Raw genomic sequence first — 22,642 nt, 5'->3', positions numbered from 1 at the left:
TCATACTTCCCTCACCGCTAGCCACATCTCATCGAAATCCTTCATAACCCTCTCTACCTCCCCCTTATCCATTCGATCCGTCTCCGCAAGGAAAATGCCGTACTCTTTCTGCGCTATTAGGATCTCACCTTGGGCACCGGTTACATGGGCTGTGTTGAGGCTTCTATATAGACCAAGCGCTGGGTAGGCGACGACTCCGAAGATTGCTGCAATTGGTCAGTTAAGAGGTGATAGTAGGGAGAAGCAAAGGGGAGATATTGGAAGGAAAAGACGCAAAAGGACCTACCATGACCAGGCTGCGTTAACAGCCCCGCACACCCCTTAAAAATCCCCTTTACCAACCCAAACGCCCCTCCATCTCTTGCCCCTTTATATGGCTGCGTAAAAAATCCGACATAGCCATCATAAAATCCATATCCCATACTCTTCACCCCTACCTTGCCACCACTCTTCCACCCCCTAATCTCGCCATAATCCCTCACTTCCTCTCCGTACAACGCTGGAACATTATGTAGTCCATCGGCGACGGCGCGAGGTAAGTCGATCACGCCTTTCGTAACTGCCATTCCAACTTTTTCGAAGCCGCGGCCTACGGCTTTGCCTGCTGCGCCAGCAGCGGATTGGCCGATTACACTGCTTCCTGTCATTCCAGTCTTGCCGCTCCGGATACTGAGCGTGCTGGAATCTGAGTGTGATAGCGAAGAGAGGTTGGAGTTCTCCCGTTCCATAGACTTGACTTTCCGGTATTCTTTTATTGGCGATTCGACAAGATTTCCGAACGCGGATCCGACGTCTACAACGCCGTCGAGGAAAGCGGATGTGGTTGCTGTGATAGGATCCCAGCGGCGGTTTTCGATTGAGATGGGCTTGGGTCTATATCTTCAAATAGATTCTCATCAGCTGAAAATTCCGCTGGCACTTGAAGAAACGTGACTGACATCTCCAAAGACGAAGCTTCGATTTTTTTATGCTCGACTAAAATTGACGCAGCTCGATGACTCAACTTCAGCGTCCGCTTCCCTTTCTTCCAACACCATGTTGCGGGTTGTCGGGGCACCATGTCACAGTGCATTTCTCGAATTGGAAGGTTGCGGTGGAAGGATCGGACTGCAGATTTGATACCGCTCTCGTTCCTCATCCTGTCAGAGATTCTGTTTGCTGCTTGGATGGTCGATGGGTGGAGGAGAGTCTCTATAGCAGTGGCCAGGGTGGAGGCGTCGAGGGTTTTGCCGTCGAGGGGGCGAGGACCAGCGCCAGCGGAGAAGACCATGTTGGCCCAGAAAGGTTGACTGGACTGGTTAGTTTTGGTGCTTGGTTGGGGATGGAGTGATGGCCTTACTCTCCGAAGAAGGGGACGATGGCTGTTGGGCGGCCGTTGAGGAGACCGCAGGCTGTTGTTCCCGCTCCGCCATGGTGGATCACGGCTGAGACGTGCTTGAAGAGCCATTCTATCCAAGGTCAGTTATTGAAAAGGAGGAGGTACGCAGGGACTAATTACCGTGAGGGCAATCTCCGATAAAAAGAACATCTTCGTGATGCTCAACGCCACTTCCAAGCTTGCTCCACCCCTTGGACACAATAGCTCTCACCCCACATATTCGAACCGCATCTAAAATGATACGAGTCATCTGATGAGGGTCTTCCATCACAATGGAGCCAAAGCCAATATAAATTGGAGGTGGTCCCGCCCTGAGGAATTGATCTAATTCTGGGAATGGGTTGTAGTCCGGGGCATTGCGGAAGAAGAATCCACAGACGTCTGGAAATGCGGGTCAGTGAACCTGGAACATCATTTGGATAAATGGACAGACCAATATGTGAAGGCCAGTTGAATGGCTTTGGAATCAATGCTGATGACCAGCAATACGTGAAGGGGACTTTGAGGTAGTTGGCCAAGTTTGCGCCAACCATTGCTGGGAGGGGTTCGAGATTTAGTGTATTCTTCCGCCAGTGGTTGACCACATCTCCCAGACTTTACTCATTCCAATTAGCAGTTTCACTGGCATCCGAGAATGATTTCCACTTACCCTTGCCAAGTCATCATGTCAACTAAGCCATACGAGAGAAAATTGGTCGTCTTCGGATCCGTGTCCGCAAGCTGCACGTTCGCCAGGGGATGTGGGAACGCTCGCGTTGCAGTCCATGGCATCGTGAACATAAGATGTACCGGGATTCCCATTGCTTGAGCACAGTGCATATGTGCGAAGCTCGGAGGATTTGCAATGATGGCTTCGGCTACGAAGGGAGCACCTGTTGAAGGGTCGGGATCGATGCATGACCTCCAACAGCCTTTGAGCATTTCGCTGATCATTTTGCGTTTCTTGGATATGTCTCCGGCTCGAATGGTTGCGAATTTGGGAATGATTCCGGGATTCTTCACCATGTACTTTTGAGGTAGTGATTAGGACTGGTTAAATTTCGGGTGAGATATGCAACTCACAGCCATCAATTCTGTGGGATCCCCGCCAATTGGAAAGAATTCTAGTCCAGAATCTTGAACAAATTGCTCGAAAACATTATGGGTTGCTATTCGGACTCGATGGCCGACAAGTTCCAGTTCTTGTCCGAGAGCAATAAATGGTTGGACGTCCCCTAGGAGGATTAAAAGTCTGTCAGGCCTCACCACAGACCATCACCTACCTCGACTTCCCACAACTTGTAGGACGATATTAAGCAAAGGATAGGACTGAGCTGCTGAACTTCGCACCTGTTCTACCCGAGGATCATATACTGGAAGTGGAGGGAGACTTGGGTAACGACCACCAGCTCCTCCGAAGAACATGCTGATCCGGCCATTGTCTAGATGAAGGATGAATTAGCCTTTCTTCCTTTGGCTCCAGTTTGATGTCCACATACCTTCCAATGTTGTAGACACATTTCTCTGGTCATTCCCAAAGTATTGTTCGTACGGCGGAGGTGCATCCCAGTCAATGTCATCGGAATCATCTGCTTCACTCGGAACCGTTCCCCTCTGCCAAGAGGGTCTTGTGTCGCTCTGTGATTTGTCATCCTCTTTCTTTCCCTCGAGCATTGCGATTGTTACTCTTTCAAGCTGAGACTTCAGCGACGGAGGTAGTTCAATAATTGAGGTCTGCACCTTGGTTCGTTGTTGCTACAGATCTTGAAAAGAAAGCCAAATTCAGATGGAAGGAAGGAAGGCAAACATACTTAAGGTTTGCTGGGAGATAAACAATTGGGAGAAGATTTAAGAGTACGGGATGTTCCGAGGTTTTGGATGCATGATGACAAGGATCAAGCTTCGCAATGATTGTCTAACACCGTATACGATGTCGGTGTTGAGGAACTTCAGGCAACACCAACCAGAAAGCTTTCTCGAAGCACCGATCAGGGGTTCTTCGTTTGTTCGTACCCGTACTCGGCTACCTCGTATTCTCGTATAGGCTCGTAAAACAACAAGGTCTGGAATTCTCCGGGCGTTCTGCGCATTATGAACTCCAGATCATTGTCGGCAAGCTGATTCGATGAATAATGGGCGCATAGTCCTTGAAAATGAGTTGGAATCTTCGCTTCTCGAACCAGCGGGGGAGGGTATCTGAAGCCATAGTCGGTCGCTTCCCGGCCCTCTTTCTGGGGTGTAGATGGTTGGTTGAGATAGTGCTGCATTCCTGCTGAATGCTGGGCAAACACATTTTGAAAGATCGGGAGATCGAAAGTGATGTTTGATCATGACAAGTGGGAGCCAAGATGGTTCGGAAAGCCGCTAAGACTATTTAGGTCTAGGGCCGGAGCTTGAAACTCTTCCTCCACCTCGACTTCACGCCGCCATTGACACTACATCCTTCCACTCAAAGCCTATCGAGACCTCACTTTACACCGCCTCGAAGCTCGTGAGACATTCGCTTGTCTACAGGACCATTGGCGACTGTTCAATGTGTCGCTGAATGTAATGCGGTCGTTCAGGGAGGTTGCACATTCCTGGGAATGTACGAGAGAGCCGACATCCTGAATCCGAAGATGGATGATTCAATTCGTTTCCAAAGATTTCTCAAGAGCCCCTTGAGTTTCAAAGGGGGTATCTGGCTCTCTGGCTCGCAGCTTTGTGGCGTCTAACCCTCTCCAATTTCTATTACCCGGCCCGTGGAAGAGAGAAAAGTATTATGGAAAGGCTGGAGAGGATAGAGAAGACGACCAATGTCGCGATGGCGGTTCGCGTTGACGGCTTGAAAGAGTAAGGGGAGCATATGGAGGTTTTGATCCAAGAGAAAAGGGATAGTTTTGGGAGGGGAGAGGGTTTTGCGCTTGCGGAAGGACGGGGCGAAAGAGATGAAGAAGGACGATGAGAAACGGAACGTTCGTAAGATGAAATAGTCTTTCAATGGTCATGATAAAGGCTGGGGAAATAGATGAGTTCATTGCGACCAACGGTAGATTTGAACTGTTTTCTGATTCGAGTGGGAAGGTTGGCGATCCTGGAACCTGCTTCCGACTAATGAATTTTAGATTTCACAGATCATGGTCGTTCACTCCACGAGATGTCGCGCATTATTTCATTTGAGAGCTGAGTGAGGCACCTGTTATACTGGTTCTGAAAAGGTCCATCCAAAATCAAGTTTGATGTCACGTGATGTAAGAGCATACGCCATTGCTCGTCGTACACCTAAGCGAACACGTGACTACCCCTCACCAAAACCCACACTTCACCGCTTCTTTTCCCACAAACTACCATTTTTCTTCTTTAATTATTGTACAAGCAATGGAAGACTCAGACTCAGACTCAGACTCAGAAATCTCAAATATCCTCTCTCCGTCTGTTCTTAAGGACCACCAACCCAATGAGAACTGGAGAACTCCTGTTCGTGCTACCGTTCGCTCGCTCCGCCGGCAAGGGAAGAGCTATGGCCAAATCAGGAAGGCCACAGGCCTTACCAGGTCCACAATTCAGCATATTATCAAGGGTCCAACCTCTCGTACGACGCGAAAAGGCCTTGCCACCAAGCGCCCCGCTCTTAAACAAGCCGATGTGAAGCGTATTTTCCGATTCGTTTCCCAGTCTTGGACCAATCGCACCAAGTCTTGGGGACGAATCAAGCACGAGCTCAAATTAGAAGCCTCGATTACTACGATTCGCCGGATTATAAAGGAGCATGGATATCGTCGTTGTGTCGCTTGCCGTCGTCCCTTTATTTCCAAGCAATAAGCTGCGAGACGACTCGCATTTGCGATAAAATACCGGTGGTGGGGTACAGCAGATTGGAAAAAGGTTATATGGAGCGATGAGGCTACATTTGAGACTGGAAAGAGAGGGAGAATTTGGGTTATACGTCGGCCGGATGAGAAGAATCACCCAGATTGTATATAATCTGTATACAGGAGTGGAAGAGTGAGCGTGATGGTTTGGGGAGCGATTAGCTGGGATTGGAAATCCCCGCTTATTTTCTTGGTAAAGGAGAAAGGAAGGAAGGGAATTTGCAGTCAAGCTTACTTGAACCAAGTCCTGAATCCTGTTGTTTTTCCTTGGCTTGACTCCTTAACAGCGAAGTAAAAGGAGGAGTTCTTGTTTATGGAAGACGGGGCAAAAATCCACAAGGGTGCGGCAAAGCTACCCCGCAAGTTGCGTGGATTGCGTGGGTTTGATTGGCCTCCCTCTTCTCCCGATTTGAATCCAATTGAGAAGGTATAGCAATGGATGAAAAATGAGATTACAAAGTTGGAAACTGTTCCTACTTCAATTGAGGATATGAAGGAGGTTTTACAAGAGCTATGGAGCGAAGTTGATCCAACGGATTGGCGATATTTGACAGAGAGGCTCACTTGTAAGCTAGAAGACGTAATTGCTAGTAAGGGAATGGCCACTGTATACTAAAGCCTTAATAAATATAGTTCTTTAATTAAAATTAAAAATTGTGGTGAAGCACCAGAAGTGTGGCTAAAAAATCGCGATTTTGGTGGGGTAGGTGGGGTAAATCACGTGTACGACGAGCAATGGCGTATGCTCTTACAACACATTTCATCTTCTAGTTGCCTTTTCCTCGAGCCTGAGCATGACGATTGAAGTCAATCACAAGGTTAAGGGACGCCGTGAAAGGGCCATCATCGGGACATTTGACCATAACTCGTCTGGTTTCTTTGTGTGTTGAGAACGAGGCGCTCCTTCCTCTCGCGGCGTCGGGTCTGTTTTTCTCCGCTACTTCTTCCCCTTCCCAAACCCGCACCTTCCCTCAAGGCTGCGCAATTTGAAGTGAAATTGATTTCTTGTCCAGTTTTCCTTCCTCTCTTCGTCTCTTCGTCTCTTCGTCATCCTCACTCTCTTTGAAACTTCAATCCCCACAACCTCCTATCGAGTAGAACGACACCTCTCCACCTCTAGGCACCATCGGTTCGCATAGTCTCGAGCTCAAACCCTCCACCTTCACATGGCTGCATCCATCGGCAACTCCGATTGCAGTCAAAGGCCTGGAAGGGGTTGGATCCTCGCCACTCCGAAATACCGATACAGGGCTGACAGGGTGTGACGTGCGAATTTTTGTTCTGCGACCGCTCTGGGTGTGTTTTGATGGGGTGGCATTCGCTGTTCCGCTCTTTTAAGGACTTCTTTTATGATCAACTTGGACATTGTCATCGCTTCCCCCGATGTTCCTCTTTCTTCTCCACTAGGAACCAGAACCAGAACCAGAACCAGAATCAGGCTTCTGCATTGGCAACGAAACCTCTCTTGTCACCGGTGAGCACAATTTTGCATCTCAATATAAAATACACGAACTAATTCGGGTAATATGCCATGTGTTTTCTTATTCGACTTACATTAGTGTTTTCGAAATGGCCAATTTTGAGAACATCAGAACGACGACGCATACGGAGTGCATCCCACAAAGGAGCATCGAACCTGTCATTGCAGAAGCTGTCATGAATTACTACGAACTTTTCATTGAGAAGCGAATTATAAACACAGATACGTGCAAGGCAACAAGGCTGTGCCTAAGATCAACAAGGTCATCAGAGACCTGAATAAAATAACCCTTTATGGTTTAACCAACCTCCCTCCAGAATTCCAATGGTCCGGCAATATTCAACAAGTCACGGCAGCAATCAACTAAATGGTTCTTGTTCTCAATCTCAAAATCAATGGAAAGAACGCCGTCGCCTACTGAATCGATGTAGCGCCAGCCATGAGCCGGGATATTCGGGAGGCGGCGGGGGCAGCGGAGCAAATACATCTTCGAATCGCAGATGCAAAAATCCCAGCAATCGAAGGTCTTGCAATACAGAAGACTTTTGACAAAGCTAAGGCGGACTTGAGGCTCGCAAAGGCAGTAAGAGAGAAGATTCCGACTTCAGATGAGTTCAACCTGAATATCAACCCGATTGAGAAAGTCCTCAAAATAGACAACGTGCCCGGCCCTGGACTTACCGATTATTAGAGCCATTACAAGGCTTGGTTTGAAGGCGTGAATACCCAGCTTCACATTGAGGCCATGAGATCTGTCGCCTTCGATGTGAGCTGGCTTCTTGATCGCAAAGCCCGAATTTCCCTCAAGGAGCACAAGGCCCAATATATACTTACTGCGTTGAGGCCAATGGAAGAGGGGCTCTATTCTCACACAGCACTTGAGAGCTGTGCCCGCCATCAAGCAATTCATGCCGGGCAGTATGCAATTCTTATTGGGCAGTATCTGATTGTAGCGGATCGTTTGGATGGATATTGGAGATCGTGGGAGAGGTGAATTTAGGATGAGGAATTATATGAAGGTGATGAGTGCAGAGGAGCCTTATTGCTATGTTAGACACGAGAGAAACTTGGGGAATCACGGAGTGGTAGGTTGTTTCGGTTTTCCGTTAAGTTTTAGGATTGTGATTTAGAGATTAAGGGGGCCAAGTGGCGTGCTTCTGCTGGATACAATTCAACGTGGCGTTCAGATCGAGAATCCTCTTTAGACGATTTCAATGTACCTGAGCTTGTGGAACATTGGCACGATATGCCGTAAGGTTTGAGAGCTTTCCTATATCCGATTTGAGCTGGCGTAACAAAACCTGGACCTAAATATTCACTTTAAACCATGAAGAAGTCTCTCCATGTACCGGAATTTTTGGGACATTGATTGGATATGTAACAGCCCCCTTAGGCTCAATGATTCACCCATTGCAGATGTTTCGCAAATTTCAGACGTAGACGTGATTATCCCTTCATCAGAAAACTCCCGTGCAATAGAAATACCATATTTTCCTCTCCACAAAACTCAGCACATCACACATCACTTCATATCAAAACCCTTCTGCTGCCTTCACAACAATCTCAACCACCTTCTCCGGCATACTAAGCATAACCATATGCCCGGACTGACACCTTTCAACCTGACTCCCTGCCAACTTTGCACACTGCAACTGCACCGCCTTCGGGAAGCACTTGTCCCCCTCACACACCAGATACACGCTCTCCACATCTCTCCACCCACAGTAAACAGTCGTTTGATCCCACCCCTCGCCTGGTTGACATTTCAGCTCCTTCATCCACTTCTCCGTCTCCTCATGACTCAGGTCGCTGAAGAGCGTCGTCTCGGGGGAAACGCAGTGCATCTCGCCCTTTGCTTTCTATTTTCGTCCCGTTAGTCCCTTTCATCAGCCATCACCGAATCCTATCCTGAGGGGAAAATTAAGAGGGAATGGGAATTGAATTTCGAGAGGGGAAGATTCAAGGGAAGGGGCCGACGAACGATAAAATCCATAAACGGCTTTTTCCCATGCATGTACCCCTCCAACGCCAACCCAGCCGCTAAGAACACGATTTTCGCAACTCCGCCCTTCTCGCCCTTGCTCTTCCTGCTCTTCATCCCTAGACCCTGAATCGCTCCGGAGCCGAGGAAGCCGCCTGCGCTGTGGCATACCTGATTCTCTCGTCAGTATGATATTACCAGCGCCTAATTAGAAAGAATGAAATGCTGGAGGCAGCGTGAGAATTGATATCGATGTTTCGGGAGCTGGAGGTCATTTCTCCCCCTCCAAAGATAGTTCGATATCTGGAAGTGGTGGAAGGAGGCGCAGGGCAGGAAGGATAGGATGGGATAATCACCATTATCACGGTTTTTCCCTTGTCGATCACGAGCGGCTTGACCATATACCGGATTGCCTGCTCATCGTCGCGCATGGTGATGGTGTGGCGATCGGGGTCTGAGGACGTCGTCCCCGTGGAAGGGAGCTTGGCGACGAGGGTTGGGTAGCCTAGGGCTTGGAGGGTTGTGCTGATGGAGGTGAAGACTGAGGGGCCTTCCCAGAGGCCGGGGATGAGGAGGATGGTTGGTTTTTCCATTTCAGTGAGCGAATGATGAGTGAACTTCGAACTTTTAGGCTACAAAGTTAGAGAGAATAGTTCGAGGGAAAGGGGGGATTATTTGTTTATGGTTTTGATCGAGGCAGATAGAGCGGCAAGGGAGGAATGAGGGGCAGGGTTGACGTCACTTTATAACTTCCTTTGGCTCGGGGAAGCGATCCTGAATCTCGAAAATAGATGGGCTCCAGGTACAGCACGCTAAACGCAGAACCAATGGTATGGGATTCGGATGTTGCGATGTAATTGGTGGAGGGAGGCCTGGGTTGTGGTGGCTGGTGCTTATGTGGGATGCAGGTGTGGAGCAAGGTGTCGGAATCCCTTTGGCTACCAAAGACCCGGTGGACAGATTCATGACATTTCTATCGCTTGAAATATATTTCTATGTTTCAATAATGCTCTCCTCTTTCTAGGTGGCCCTTATCTATGGGCTAGATCTCACGTACCATAAGCCTTCTCTCCCACCTTTCTCTTCTTATGCGCTGTCCCGTTTCCATTGGCGTGCTTCCTACCAATAGCCTCCTTCATCACTCCCTCCAACCTCTCAACCGCCTCGTCGCTGATCTGATAATGCACCACCAATCTTCCCGCCAAGAATCTCAAGCCGTGCTTCTTCCCAATCGCCGCGAACTCGTCGCCTGTAATATGTAAGTCCTCGAGATTAAACCACACCATGTTCGTCTCCGTCGGCTGATCCAACTTGCCGCCCATCTCTGTCCACATTTTCGCGATCTTCTTCGCCGTAATATGGCTTTGCTTGAGCAAGCCACCTTCGCCATTCGGTCCTTTACCAAACGTTTCATCAACAGCCACCCGCGCCGCTGCAGTAACTACACCAGGCTGTCTCAGCCCCCCACCAATACTCTTCCTCACCCACCTCGCCTGCTTAATAAATTTCTTACTTCCAACCAAGATACTCCCAACAGGAGCACCAAGTCCCTTTGAGAAACAAAGACTGACGCTGTCAAACTGGCTGGTGAACTCCGGCAACGACCCCGCACCAGCAACAATTGCCTCCCAAAGCCTCGCCCCATCGCAATGAAGTTTAATCCCATGCTCTTTCGCAAAAGCCGAGATCTTCTTCACTTCACTCAGCGGCATGATCGTACCGCCCAGTGTATTCTCTAGCGCGATAACTCGTGTAGGACACCCATGTATCTCATCCCCAAGCACGACATTCTTCTCGATATCTTCCAGTGTCAAGTATACCCCATTTTTCGGAACCACTCCTTTCACCAAAGCCTGCGAAAGGGAAGCAGCCCCGCCTGCCTCCCATTCGAGGATGTGTGCGCGGTAGTCGCAGAGGATGGAATGTGGGGGTTGTGTTAGGTGCGCGCGGAGAGCGAGCTGGTTGCCCATTGTGCCGGAGAGGACGAAGAGCGCGGCTTCTTGGGAGGTGAGGGCTGCGAGGTGGGATTCGAGGGACATTGTGGTCGGGTCTTCCATGAAGACGTCGTCGAGGAGGGTGCAGTTTTGGATGGCGGAGAGCATGGAGGGGGTGGGTGTTGTTACTACGTCGCCTGGAGGGGTCAATTCAGTCTGTGTAAATATTAAATTTGGGACAAGACTTGCTGCGGAAGTCGAAAGCAGCTGGACCAGGACCGGACCAGGCATTCTGCGTGCTGTGAGGGCCGTCTGCGGGTTCGAGGTCCGTCGCGCCATTGAGGCCTTTTAAGTCATCTTGTGCCTTTCTTTTAGACATCTCCGATAATAGTCTGTATAGCTTTTGAGTGGAATGTATATTTCGTGGCGAGGAGCACGCGTGTGGAGGTCTGCTTCGGAGGTTGATGAGAGAATTCGATTCTGGACATGAATCAGTACTTGGACCAGAGGGTCTGCGAGGTACTCACTCGAAAGAGGAAGCCATCTTGACACGCCCTTCGAGACGACCTCGAGAGTGGGGTGTCCTAGGTGCATTGCCAATAACGGGGCAATTGGGGGTGGTGTATACGGACTACTTGATGCAGTCAAGTCTCCTGCTCGGCCGCCACCAAGGCGCCCTCGGCCAAGTCCAGCCCGCCGTCAGGGCATAACCTTACCTTATCATCACGTGATTTGTCCCGCCATTCCAATCCAGGGGCGAACCGTCTCAGCTCGCCTTCGCCTCCCTATTTGATAGCCTCCGTGTCTGCATCTGTGCATGCTCCGCAACAACTCCACCCTCCGCCCGGAAAAAAGAAAATGATCAGACCTGCAACAAAACTTTGCAGACGGAGAATTTAAGGCTACCCATGCGCCCCTTGTCAGCTGTTCCCTGCTGCTGACACCGAACCTGAAGTTACACTACAGACGGGAGCCGAGGACGGCAGGTGCACGTGAGCTGAGTTGCCTGCTTTGGAAGACAGCAGCAGTAGCTGAGACCGACTCTTTATAGAAGTTCTGTGGTTACGTTTCTTAAGTAGGAATTTGCTATGGCTCCATCGAGGAAAATGAAGCCGAAAAGGCCGTGGCAGGAAATCGCCAGAGAAGCACAAGAGTATCGGGATGCGTCTCTTGCCACCTTCGCCACCGATGTCCCCGCAGCACTTGAGACTATCAAGAACTCAAAAATCATCCCCATGGAACTTCTGCAAGTCGAAGATTTAACTATCACCGTATTTCGACCAGAAGAGCTGATCAAGCTGCTTGCAAACAGAGAGCTGACTGCGACCGAGGTCACGACAGCATTTCTGCGTCGAGCGACCCTCGCTCAAAAACTCGTAAGCACCTCAGTTTTTAGCTAATCGTAAGAAGATTTATATACTGATTTTGCCCAGACCAACTGCATCACAGAGCTCCTTCCCCATCGTGCCTTAACGCGAGCCAAAGAACTCGATACCTATTTCCAGCAACATGGAAGACCAATCGGACCACTTCACGGCCTCCCTATTAGCGTGAAAGAGATGATTGGAATGAAGGATCTGGGACTAAATGCCGGATACGTAGCATGGTGGGGCAAGGTAGCCACTGAGGATGCTCACGTTCTGCAGATTCTCTGGGACGCAGGCGCCGTGTTCCACGCCAGGACGACCCAACCGCAAAGTATGATGCATCTCGAGACAGATAGTAATCTGTATGGAGTCACCGTTAATCCGTATAATCGGAATCTGTCGGCGGGTGGAAGTAGTGGTGGTGAAGGCGCGTTGATTGGGATGTGGGGTAGTTGTTTGGGGGTTGGGAGTGATATTGGAGGTAAGCCCTGAGCCCACCATCATGACAACTGTGCTTAAAACACTCAGGTAGTATCAGAAACCCTGCCGCAAATTGTGGAATCTATGGCTTTAAACCCACCGCCTTTCGAATCCCAACCGATGGATGGTGCTCTACGATGGCAGGCGCAGATCCTATCCCTGGCGTGATCGGTCCCATGAGTACAAGCCTCGAAGGGATAAAACTCTTTATGAAGACAGTCATCGATTCTAAACCATGGCTTTCCGAACCTGCGCTTGTTCCGATCCCCTGGGACTCGAATGTCCAACTTTCTGCTGACACGCCGCTTAAGATTGCAATCATGTGGAACGATGGAGTCGTTACTCCTCATCCACCCATCACGCGAGCCCTCCAAGAAGCCGTCGCTCGTCTAAAAACAATCTCAAACATCGAGGTCGTAGAATGGAAGCCATACCTCCACGACGAATCCTGGGCCATAATCTCAAGCCTCTACTTCACAGATGGCGGAGCCGAAGATGCAGCCACGATCGCCGAATCCGGAGAACCATGGCGACCGCTCACAACATGGATGATCAAAGAGAATTCTGGCGTCAAGAAATTGACGCCGCAGAAGTTGTATTATTGGCAAGAAGAAAGAGAGGCGTATCGGAAGGAGTACGCGAAAGTTTGGAATGAGACGGCGACTGGCAAGGATGAGAAAGGCAGGCTGGAAGGAATGGTTGATGCGATTTTGTGTCCGGTGGGTCCAGGAGTTGCTCCAAAGCATGATACGGCGAAGTATTGGGGATATACGAGTCAGTGGAATATGTTGGATTATCCGGCTGTCGTGTTTCCTGTCGGATACGTCGACAAGAATCGAGATGGCATGCCAAATCAATTGCAGCCGTTGAGTGGGAAAGATGAAGAGAATTGGGCATTATGTAAGTCATTTTGTCAAATTGAGTTGTCTTTGCTTACAGGTGTAGATGATGTGGATGAGTTCCACGGATTGCCGATCTCGCTCCAGCTCGTTGGAAGGAGATTCGAAGACGAGAAAGTTCTCGCAATTCTGGGATATATTCTCTCGAATCACAAATGAACACTGTGAAAACCTTTGATCGAGAGGTCAACTGAGGCTAGCCGCCGCGCAGAGTACAAGAATGGCCAGTTCTGGGACCCAGCTAGGTCTCCCGGGGTTGGGCACCAAACATTTGCTCTGGTGGCACCACCAACTGCGGTCCGCTTTCAGATATGGTTTTGCACACCACGCGTAGAACTGGGGAGATCCCCTAAAATTTCAAAGTGGACTGTGTAATTGAGGAGCTACCTATACATCCGCTGAACCCCTGCACAAACCCAACTGACCTTCAGCTTAACCCCGCTGTAAAATGACCCTGAAACAACCGCTTGCCCTTTCTCGCGAGCTAGAAAAATCAGGTGTATATTTTCTTTTTGCCAGTCAGCAACATGAAGTAAGTTCTAGTCTTCGGAGATGTCATCGGCGGTGTCGGGAAAGGGACCATTGCTTCAAGTACCAGTCTGCTACCAAAGACAATGGGCTTGAAGGCCACAATGATCAAGATCCACCCATACATGAATATTGATGCCGGTACCGTGTCTCCCACTAAGCATGGAGAGGTCTTCGTACTCGACGATTGCGAGGAGACGGATCTTGACCTTCGAAATTACTGACGATATTTAAATGTTACCCTCCACCAGGGATAACAATATTACAACGGGGAAGATATATCATTATGTTATTGAAAGAGAATTGAGGGGCGAGTATTTGGGCAAGACGGTCCGGTTTGTCCCGCATCTCACGGATGCATTGCAAGAATTGATTGAGAAGGCTGTGAGGGTCCCTGTTGATAAGACTAAGGAAGAACCTGATGTCTGTGTGATCGAGCTTGGAGGTACTCTGATCGATATCGAAGACGTGCCTTTCGCGGAGTCCCTACGCCAACTCCGGACGCGAGTTGGAACAGGCAATTATCTGTACATATCCGTCTCTATGATCCCCGTAGTCAACGACGAACAGAAGACGAAGCCAACTCAGTAGATGATCAAGGAAGTCAGAAGCATGGGACTCCAGCCAGATTTAGTATGCAAAAACCCACCTCGAAACCTCGTTCATCGTTGACTGTGGACGATTGCATGTCGCTATAGGGAGTTCTTCAGAGCCCGAAAAATCCAGAAAGTAGCAATGTTCTGTCAGGTTGAGCCAGATCAAGTACTTGCAGTTCACATGTCGCATCCACATATTATGTCCCGAATGTCCTGAGACAACAGGGCTTGCTCAACTCTTTCGCTAATATCCATATCTCGAGCTCCTCAAGATATTTTCCGAGCTGGTCCTGAGAGGTGCCAACTCGTGAGAAGTGTGGAAAGTCGGCACATCTCAAGAAGATCTAGATGAGAGTGCCATTATCGTCCTCGTGGGCAAGTACACCAGCTTCGCCGACTCGTACATATCTGTGATCAAGTCCCTGGAGCATACTGCCAAGGCCTACTGGCGTAAACTCAAACCCCACTTGGTCAAGTCCTCAGCTTTGCAATGGAGCAATGATCCCCAACCACACGTATACCAGCGAGCTTGGAAAATGGACTGTAATGCAGATGGTGTCGTGATCCCTGCTGGTTTCGGCAACAGGGACGCAGGGCATGATTACTGCGACGAGGTGGGCGAAGGAGAACGAGGTTACTTGGAGGGTGTCTCGATATGTAGATTGCGGTTATTGAGTATGCTCATGATGTCTGCAACCTCCTAACTGCTAGCTTTGTCGAATGTAAGTGTATAATTGCATTCGTCTCAAATTATCTGCTGTTTCATCCTACTAAAGGCGAGGAAACCATTGTATGATCCAATAGGGTAATGAATGAGGGGAGATTGAAATGGTGCACCGTATTAGTTGGAAATGTAAAATACCAAGTTGCAGATATGGCCAATATCTATTTATATACCGTAGAGCTCTCCTTTGGCTAAAGGTATCGTCTCCTCCGCCGTCCCAAACCCAGCCCGTCTAACCAAGCCCTCCTTCTCCTCACTCACCAACTCCCCAAACCTCACCCTCAGTTCCTTCAGACTCACAGGAACACTTTCATCGCCCCCCAAACATCCTCCCGCTGCAGCCCTTTCCAGTGTCGCGCTTCCAGTCGTCGTTGTAACAAGCTGTGTGAAGCCGCCATCAATGGCCGCCACGCCATTTCGTTTTAATGCAAAGCTGCCAATGGCCAAAATAGGGATAGTTAGGAATAGGGAAAAGAAGTACGGGATGATCAGGTTGAAAGGTTTCGAGAAGCTGTAGACATTTATGGTCTCCCATTGTGTGGTCAAGGTGTCGTTCGCGGCCCACCATCCAAAATCGGTTATAGCGGATAGAGTAATGTTTAGCAGGAAGTCGTTGAGCAGGTCTGGTGTTACAACGTAGTGGTACGTTCTTACGGCTCTTGGAATGTCCAAGCTGGTGAGCGATGCGGGTACGTTTTGAACGTATATTCCGTTGCCGGTGTTGATGCGCGTGTTTGGTGCTACGGTCCCAAGATTGCCTGGCAGTTTGATTTCAGCCTTCAGTAGATCAAGAGAATATGCAATTTGTATACCTATTCCAGGCTGTGTGTATATGACATTTCCGGCGAGAGAGTCTGCCATCCCGGTGATCAGAGCCATGAGTTGCAGGTCGCGGTACCAGGAAACAAATGGTGGTGTCCACCTAAGGGCTTCTGTTCCATACCAAGAAAGGGGATATCCGCTTGGTACAGGTACATCTCCCATGAATCCCGGAAACACGACAGCTAGACCAGCCGCGACGGTTGGTGGTGCTTCTGAGCTTGTTGGTGGAGCCGGAGCCGGCGATGACAGGTTCAATGGTGTGACCAGGCCCCTCGAGATGCTCGCATTTTGGACACTGTTTTCGTACATAATATCAAGTGTATAGTTTGCTCGGGATGGTGTGCAGACTGTATTGTTTGCTTGTGTAAGAGCGGACCATGTACTGTTGTCGAGGGTTTTTGCGGAAAATGTATAATATGTGGTTACGTTGAAAACATATCCTGACCAAGTTGCGTTGAAAACAGGGAAGTCAAATACCAAGCCCTTACCTTCGAAAGAGACATTGGAGATGGTACTGTGGCATTCCAGGTATGGGATATCGAGGGCCAGGGTGAAAGAACAGTTCGCTCCACATGGGGAAGAGAGAAGGCTCGGAGCACCATTAACCATTGTGTGTATGGCCAAATTTTGCACATAAGGTGTGGATAACCTCCCAGATTCATCTGTGCTGCAAATCTGATTGTCAGCTTCAGGCAAAAAGGAGAGGGAAAATGGAGGCAATGGCTCGTCTCACGAGGGATAAATTGTTGTGTTGGCAGTGTCGGTGTACAAGCTGCCTGTAAAGCCGTTAAAGGAATACTTCTGAGCATCATAGCCCGACCCATTTCCAAACTGGATTTTGGTCAGAAAATTTCCATGTCAATAAGAGAACTTAGCTGTACAAATGAAGCATTAAACGTGGGGATACTCAGGGCGTTAGTTGATGTTTTGTTCGCTGTGGCAATTGTTAAGGCCCCTGGTGGGAAACTTGCAGCAATTTGAATAGACCATATCGTGATTGCTATCATAACGAGAATGGGGCCACGTGTAATGACGAGACGATCGAAGATCAGGAATGGGTTGAAACGGAGTTGGAACAGAGACTCAATAGTCGAAACTGGTAAGGGCGATCTGCGAAGTGTATACCAGAGAAGTTGAGTAGATGCAATCGCGAGTGAGGTTTTGAGACTTAATCCGAAGGTATTGGAAAGTATATTTGAAGCTGTAGAGACGTAGGATTGTGGTGCCGCTCGATCCTTTCCAACAGCTGGCTTGTGGTTCAAAAAGAGGAATAATCCGAGATGGAGAAAAGCAAGTAGTAGAGCTGTAGTAGATTAGTATTAGTGAAAGGTAATATTTGCAGAAGAAAATGAATCGTACCAATGAGATAGAAGAGCGCCATCAAAAATGGTGTTCGCCAACCCACACCCCACGTCGAAGTTGTGCATGGTTGTTCTTGTAGCCCTACCAGGCTCTCAGATTCTGGCCCCCTGAAGGTATTCCGTCTCGAGCCTTGGCCTTGTAAAGCCGACAATTCTACATTTTCTGATGGAAGCTTGCTGTATATCCTATCTGCCATGGTCAAGGGCAGGATTGAGGCGGAGTGGTGTCGCCTCGCGCGATACTTGGACCACAAAGCAAGCTGACGGGCACTCGACTTATTAAGGTTAAATGGCCTGCTCTTCCAGGCGCTTACCGCTTGTTCCAGGCAGAAGGATCAAGAAGGGCGCGCCTGTAGGATTACCTGCTTTATTATTAATAGAAGGCCGAACGTTAAGGAACTGTTGAATTGGGGGCTGGAACGGCAGGGATGAGTTTCAGCGCTTGGGATCCCGGGCTCGATTTTAACGAGGTAATTGGGCAACGGGCAGGGGCGATGGATGTGCATGAATGAGCTTGATTGGCGATGCTGGGTCTGCGATCCAGGGCATGTCAAGCATGGACACAAGCGAGCCAAACGAAAGTTCCGCTTCGTAAAATTGTATGCTGAGCTAAGTAATCCTTCACTTCCAGGGCTCAATCTTGATTTGAGACTGGAGAAGAGTGAGCAGCCAAATGCCTGCTCCGTGGAAACCTCCTCAATACACCACATATTTTTTATAGTATAATTTCAATTCATACTAAAAAATAGGGACGCATAGCTCAATCACTGATTCTGACACAGGGTACTCCTATCCTTCTTTAAATTCAGTATGATCATTCGGTGACGGAGGCTTTTCTCTGATCCTCACATTTACTACTGGGTCAAGCCAGATATAGTTCAGGGAATACCGGTCTCCAGATCTCTTTCTGGTTCGATGTCAGTCGTCTCTTCGCGGTCCACTTCGTTCGTCTCCAGGTATTGCATCTCATGGTTTCCACGGTCTTCCGTAACTGTAACAACGGGTTCTGGATTTGAGCTGAGTCGTTTGTCGCCTCATCTTTATGCGGCAGGATGAACTTGGCAAATATGACAACCAGAGTTTTCCAAAGCGCCGCGAGTGCGATGGCAAACTCAATTATTTGGCCTGTAGTGCATACCTCGAAAACGCCCTTGGGAGAGTTGAAACGAATGAGTAATTGGATAGCTAAAATGGAGTACCCAAGGATAAATAACTTCAAATTTTGACGCGTATTTACTAAATTAGGATTCTAGGAACTCAGTTGAAGTTCAGTGTAAGTCTTGACATAAGCGTCCTTGAGCCTCTGGGGACACTGACAGGTGTGAAGTTCTCGAACTGGGATTCAAAGCTGATAAAACTAAAGTAAGGAAGTCATCTGATGCATTGACTAGTTTCAGCTGCTTCTTTAGCTTGTTCAATCTGGGATTGGATCCTTCTCCTGATGCTCCAACAAAGGTTATGGGAGGTCTAAGTCTGCTTTCTGGTACGCCTAATTAGACGTCCTCGAATATCAACTCTGTTAAATTATCAATAATATCGATGTAAGTGGAGCGAGATCGACTTCCAGACGGACCGCAGGGTTCTAGATGCTTTTGCCAACTCTGGACGGTAGTAGTGGCGAAGTGGAGGATCCACGCATCTACAGCCGCGAAGTCGTAGCTTTTTGCACACCTAGTGCGCTATTTCAAATGTAAAAATCGCCGTATCATATCGTGGAACTCACTGAGTCCAGACTCTCCAGTAGTGAATTCTTTGATTGGCATACAAACTTCCTCCCATATACGAGTTAGTGCCCCTGCTTGTTCAGGAACGTCGTTGATGTGAGCTCTTTGTTTTCCGACGAGGACATCGAAAACCCTCCCGAAATGAAGGATCCGACCATAGATTACATTACCGAGAGCGGCCAACCAGTTTAGAAAGTTTGACAGAGAACATATAGTGAAAGCCACTCTGGCTCCGCCCATCACATCAACAGGCGCAAACAGAAATCCTATGGTGCCGCCACACGTCGGTTCAAGCTCATCCAAGCCGTGGATTCAGAACCACATCGAAAGTGCTATCATTCCAGCCGGAATTGCCGATTTGAATAAGGTGCCCCAGAAACTATAGGTCCTCTCCAAGTTGTCGATGATGTGACTATCGACGAAGACCGTGTAGGTTGAACCGAAGAAAATTTGTTCCAGGATGATGATATCGACGGCGGGGTGCTTGGGGTCTCCAGCCGTAGGAAGCACGATCGCTGCAACGAATATCGAGATTAGGAAGATGACCTTCTCGTTCAGTTCGTCGCGCAAGCGATCATGGTCTGTGAACACCCACTTGTTGATGACTTGAGGTTGCCATTGCAGGTAGATGCTGAGTCGGATTCCTAATCCGTAGGCGTCTGAGTTCCCGAAGTATGTTAGGCAGATTTAGGGCATAGTTTACACGATACGATATAGATATGGCCCATCTAGCATTCCGAATGATCCACCACCGATCAGATAATGCAAGCCGGCGACTGTGACGCCAGGACATAGACGGTGATGATAATCTGGTACCCTTAGGCACTGTACAGCAGACTTTGATTTGAGGGAGAAGAAAATGCAGCTTGCTAGGAAATACGACAAGATCAGGAGTGCAGAGACTTGAAGAAGGAAGGGAACTATCGGCAAAGGAAACACATTAGAGGCTCTCCCCCTGAAGCTCCAGGCTTTGCAGGGGTGTTCCCATAGGCTGACTTCAAACCCTCTTTTCAGCCCCAGATTTTTGAAAACACGATATAATATGACAAAATCCAAGCAATTGTAAAGAATTTCCGAGTTTGAAGAAGTGAGATATCGAGGCAATCATAGCCGGAGATTGGGACCGAAAACGCATTTTTGGAAGACTATAATGGTCACGTGTTCCCGCGACCCCTCTCCACAAAATCTTCGGAAGTGGTCGTTGCCGAAAAACGTAGTCCGCGTCGCACTCTCACTAATCCAACTTAACCTTAACTTCATTCATCCCTCAAACCTCACAAACTCGTCAAATAGAGCCTCTGCATCTCTCGCATACTTCCCTCTTCTTGCTAGACATATTTAAATCTCGAAAATGGCAGGCAGGAAGCGCAAAGCCTCCGTCACCGCCCCTAACAGCCCCGCCACTCGCCGGCAGTCTGGACGCGTCATGAAAGCAGCACTGAACTACCAGGAATCCGATGTTGAAGAAGCCGGAAGCGACGAAGAGTTCAAAGCAGATGCAAACGAGTCCGATGCAGCCGAAGAGCCAGATGATGCTGAAGCAAGTGAGTCAGGTGACGAGTATGGCTCGGACGAAGAGGTATTGAAGAAGAAGGGCTGGATCAAAAAGAAGGGAAAAGAAGGGAGAGTGGAGATGGTGATTGAGCTTCCTGGAATCAAGGATCCTGGGGACACACCGTATGAGGATGAGAAGATCCATCCGAATACGCTGGACTTTTTGAGGGATTTGAAGAAGAATAATCGGAGGGAGTGGTTGAAGTTTCATGATGCGCCTTATCGGTCGGTCCTTCTCATATCATGTAATTTTGGTTGCGAGCCCATTGATCTTTCGTGTCGATGCCTTCTGTTGAAGAACACTTTGTGCTGAAATTTCATTTTAGGCAAGCGGAGAAGGACTTCCAGACTTTTGTCAGCAAACTGTCAGAGATTGTGTGCGACAAGGATTCTACGATCCCCGAACTGCCGATCAAGGACATTATCTATCGGATTTACCGCGACATGCGCTTTTCTTCCGACCCAACGCCGTACAAGCCGTACTTCTCCGTGACGTGGTCCAGAACTGGGAGGAAGGGTCCTTACGCCCATTACTATCTACATATCCAGCCTGATGGTGGGAGCTTCTTTGGTGAGACAGACAGCTCATCTCACGCAAAGTGAGCGTTGATGAGATGATACTGACGGGTTGTTAGGTGGTGGATATTATGCATGTGACAACGAGACGTTAGCCTGCCTGAGAGAGGACATAGATACGCAGCCTTATCAATTCAAATCGATCTTGACGGAAGAACACCTTCGCACGACCTTCTTTCCTGGCATCAAGAAAGACGAGAAAAAGGTCGTCGCAGCCTTTTGCAAGATGAGCGCGGACAATGCGTTGAAGACGAAGCCGAAAGTGAGTCTTGAATTGTCCTGTCCTGCGATGCGCTTACTGATAGACGCAGGGCTATGGTGCCGATCATAAAGATATTGCCTTGTTGAAGCTTCGAAACTTCGTACTGCGGAGGAATATCTCGGACGAAGAGATCACGTCTGAGAACGGACTCAACATCGTGGGAGATATTGTGGAAGCTATTGAGCCATTTGTAAGGACTTCTTACTGTTGAAATAAATTATCTTGATAGGATTCGTGACTAATCCCGCTTCTAGATCACATATCTGAACAATACAGTCATGCCTGACAGATGACTTGTAACCTTCCGGACCATCCAAGAGCCAGGACGGTGTTGCTATTCACGGTTAGATGAATGCATATCTTGCAAACCCATTATCCTGCATCATTCCATATACTCAATCTTGTGAAGAGTTTAGGCAAGTGCCTTTTTGGGGCCTTTCCAACGCAGTGAGAATGGCGGTTAAGGTTGCACGTGATCAATACACGAAACAGGATTAGCGTGGGGCCTAGCGCTTTTGACCTTGACAACACTTTCGAATCCTTTTCCCACGAGCTTTTCGTCAACCTTAACAGCCTCGCCCAGATTCACAATTCCATATATCCTTTGTTTCTACGCTGGTAGGCCTGCGATTTTGGCATAGCAATATCAATCGAGCGTTTTCCCATAACCAACACGCAAGGCTGAACTAGCCTTGCACAGTGCTACGTATTCGAGATGGAAAGCCTACGGAAAATGGCGAAAGCCACCGACCAGTCGACGGCAGAACGGGAATTACTGTATTCATCTAAAGACTCCGGCAACGATGCAGATGTCGAAGGTCCTCATATCTTGTCCGAAGGGAAAGATCCAATTATCGAGTTAGTGTGCAGCCTTACTAAACACCTCTTCCCACCATCTTAGAGCGAGGTTCACATAATTAATTCAACCTAGCATAGTATTTATCCATGGTCTTCGGGGACATCCGATCAAGACATGGTCAATCGGCGCTGTTTGCTGGCCTCGAGACTTCCTCGGCCAGCATATCGAAAATGCCAGGATAGTCGCGTGGGGCTACGACTCCAGTTTCGTGAACGCCACGAAGTTGGCTAGCCAGGTAAGCTTATGCCAATAGCAAATTCCTGTCTCTTGTTTGAGAGCTCAGAGCC

At 48.7% G+C, this 22,642-nt stretch overlaps 10 protein-coding genes across 10 annotated transcripts; 5 read left to right on the top strand and 5 right to left on the bottom strand.

Annotated features, from left to right (window-relative positions):
* Window positions 1-3,031, bottom strand: K444DRAFT_633051 (glycosyltransferase family 1 protein; the record flags this gene model as incomplete). The annotated part of the gene is made up of 10 exons (XM_024883561.1): window positions 1-206; window positions 287-879; window positions 939-1,289; window positions 1,340-1,448; window positions 1,499-1,759; window positions 1,812-1,972; window positions 2,028-2,386; window positions 2,441-2,592; window positions 2,641-2,799; window positions 2,857-3,031. The coding sequence occupies 10 exons, from the start codon at window positions 3,029-3,031 to the stop codon at window positions 1-3; spliced, it is 2,526 nt and encodes an 841-aa protein (XP_024733576.1).
* Window positions 3,032-4,634: 1,603 nt separating this feature from the next.
* K444DRAFT_70770 (uncharacterized protein) lies at window positions 4,635-5,403 on the top strand. The gene has a single exon (XM_024888168.1). The coding sequence runs from the start codon at window positions 4,715-4,717 to the stop codon at window positions 5,156-5,158; it is 444 nt and encodes a 147-aa protein (XP_024733575.1). The 5' UTR covers window positions 4,635-4,714; the 3' UTR covers window positions 5,159-5,403.
* On the top strand, window positions 5,222-5,886 carry K444DRAFT_694388 (uncharacterized protein). The gene has a single exon (XM_024887864.1). It carries the CDS (start codon window positions 5,648-5,650, stop codon window positions 5,822-5,824), a length of 177 nt encoding a protein of 58 aa, XP_024733574.1. The 5' UTR covers window positions 5,222-5,647; the 3' UTR covers window positions 5,825-5,886.
* A 2,014-nt stretch (window positions 5,887-7,900) lies between these two features.
* K444DRAFT_616517 (alpha/beta-hydrolase) lies at window positions 7,901-9,432 on the bottom strand. Its single transcript, XM_024880936.1, has 3 exons — window positions 9,026-9,432; window positions 8,670-8,840; window positions 7,901-8,547 (listed from the first exon to the last, which is right to left on the bottom strand). Exons 1-3 carry the CDS (start codon window positions 9,260-9,262, stop codon window positions 8,221-8,223), a joined length of 735 nt encoding a protein of 244 aa, XP_024733573.1. The 5' UTR covers window positions 9,263-9,432; the 3' UTR covers window positions 7,901-8,220.
* Window positions 9,433-9,591: 159 nt separating this feature from the next.
* On the bottom strand, window positions 9,592-10,800 carry K444DRAFT_616516 (uncharacterized protein). Its single transcript, XM_024880935.1, has one exon. The coding sequence runs from the start codon at window positions 10,706-10,708 to the stop codon at window positions 9,719-9,721; it is 990 nt and encodes a 329-aa protein (XP_024733572.1). The 5' UTR covers window positions 10,709-10,800; the 3' UTR covers window positions 9,592-9,718.
* A 909-nt stretch (window positions 10,801-11,709) lies between these two features.
* On the top strand, window positions 11,710-13,508 carry K444DRAFT_645287 (amidase; the record flags this gene model as incomplete). The annotated part of the gene is made up of 4 exons (XM_024885075.1): window positions 11,710-11,979; window positions 12,037-12,451; window positions 12,499-13,350; window positions 13,396-13,508. The coding sequence occupies 4 exons, from the start codon at window positions 11,710-11,712 to the stop codon at window positions 13,506-13,508; spliced, it is 1,650 nt and encodes a 549-aa protein (XP_024733571.1).
* A 1,768-nt stretch (window positions 13,509-15,276) lies between these two features.
* Window positions 15,277-17,696, bottom strand: K444DRAFT_70625 (uncharacterized protein). Its single transcript, XM_024888125.1, has 5 exons — window positions 17,379-17,696; window positions 16,901-17,322; window positions 16,753-16,850; window positions 16,010-16,686; window positions 15,277-15,955 (listed from the first exon to the last, which is right to left on the bottom strand). Exons 1-5 carry the CDS (start codon window positions 17,575-17,577, stop codon window positions 15,363-15,365), a joined length of 1,989 nt encoding a protein of 662 aa, XP_024733570.1. The 5' UTR covers window positions 17,578-17,696; the 3' UTR covers window positions 15,277-15,362.
* A 1,456-nt stretch (window positions 17,697-19,152) lies between these two features.
* Window positions 19,153-20,054, bottom strand: K444DRAFT_70610 (uncharacterized protein). The gene is made up of 2 exons (XM_024888121.1): window positions 19,700-20,054; window positions 19,153-19,650 (listed from the first exon to the last, which is right to left on the bottom strand). Exons 1-2 carry the CDS (start codon window positions 19,895-19,897, stop codon window positions 19,417-19,419), a joined length of 432 nt encoding a protein of 143 aa, XP_024733569.1. The 5' UTR covers window positions 19,898-20,054; the 3' UTR covers window positions 19,153-19,416.
* Window positions 20,055-20,530: 476 nt separating this feature from the next.
* Window positions 20,531-21,789, top strand: K444DRAFT_536156 (uncharacterized protein; the record flags this gene model as incomplete). Its single annotated transcript, XM_024875354.1, has 5 exons — window positions 20,531-20,883; window positions 20,985-21,229; window positions 21,294-21,496; window positions 21,546-21,686; window positions 21,751-21,789. 5 exons carry the CDS (start codon window positions 20,531-20,533, stop codon window positions 21,787-21,789), a joined length of 981 nt encoding a protein of 326 aa, XP_024733568.1.
* A 639-nt stretch (window positions 21,790-22,428) lies between these two features.
* On the top strand, window positions 22,429-22,608 carry K444DRAFT_535505 (uncharacterized protein; the record flags this gene model as incomplete). Its single annotated transcript, XM_024875293.1, has 1 exon — window positions 22,429-22,608. A coding segment is annotated over one exon (180 nt), but the record flags the coding sequence as incomplete, so codon positions are not given.
* Window positions 22,609-22,642: the final 34 nt, after the last annotated feature.

This window comes from Hyaloscypha bicolor, assembly GCF_002865645.1.
Source record: "Hyaloscypha bicolor E unplaced genomic scaffold K444scaffold_118, whole genome shotgun sequence".
Lineage (NCBI taxonomy): Eukaryota > Fungi > Ascomycota > Leotiomycetes > Helotiales > Hyaloscyphaceae > Hyaloscypha > Hyaloscypha bicolor.
Note: the sequence above shows the minus strand (reverse complement) of the source record. Positions and strands in the feature narration are given on the sequence as shown.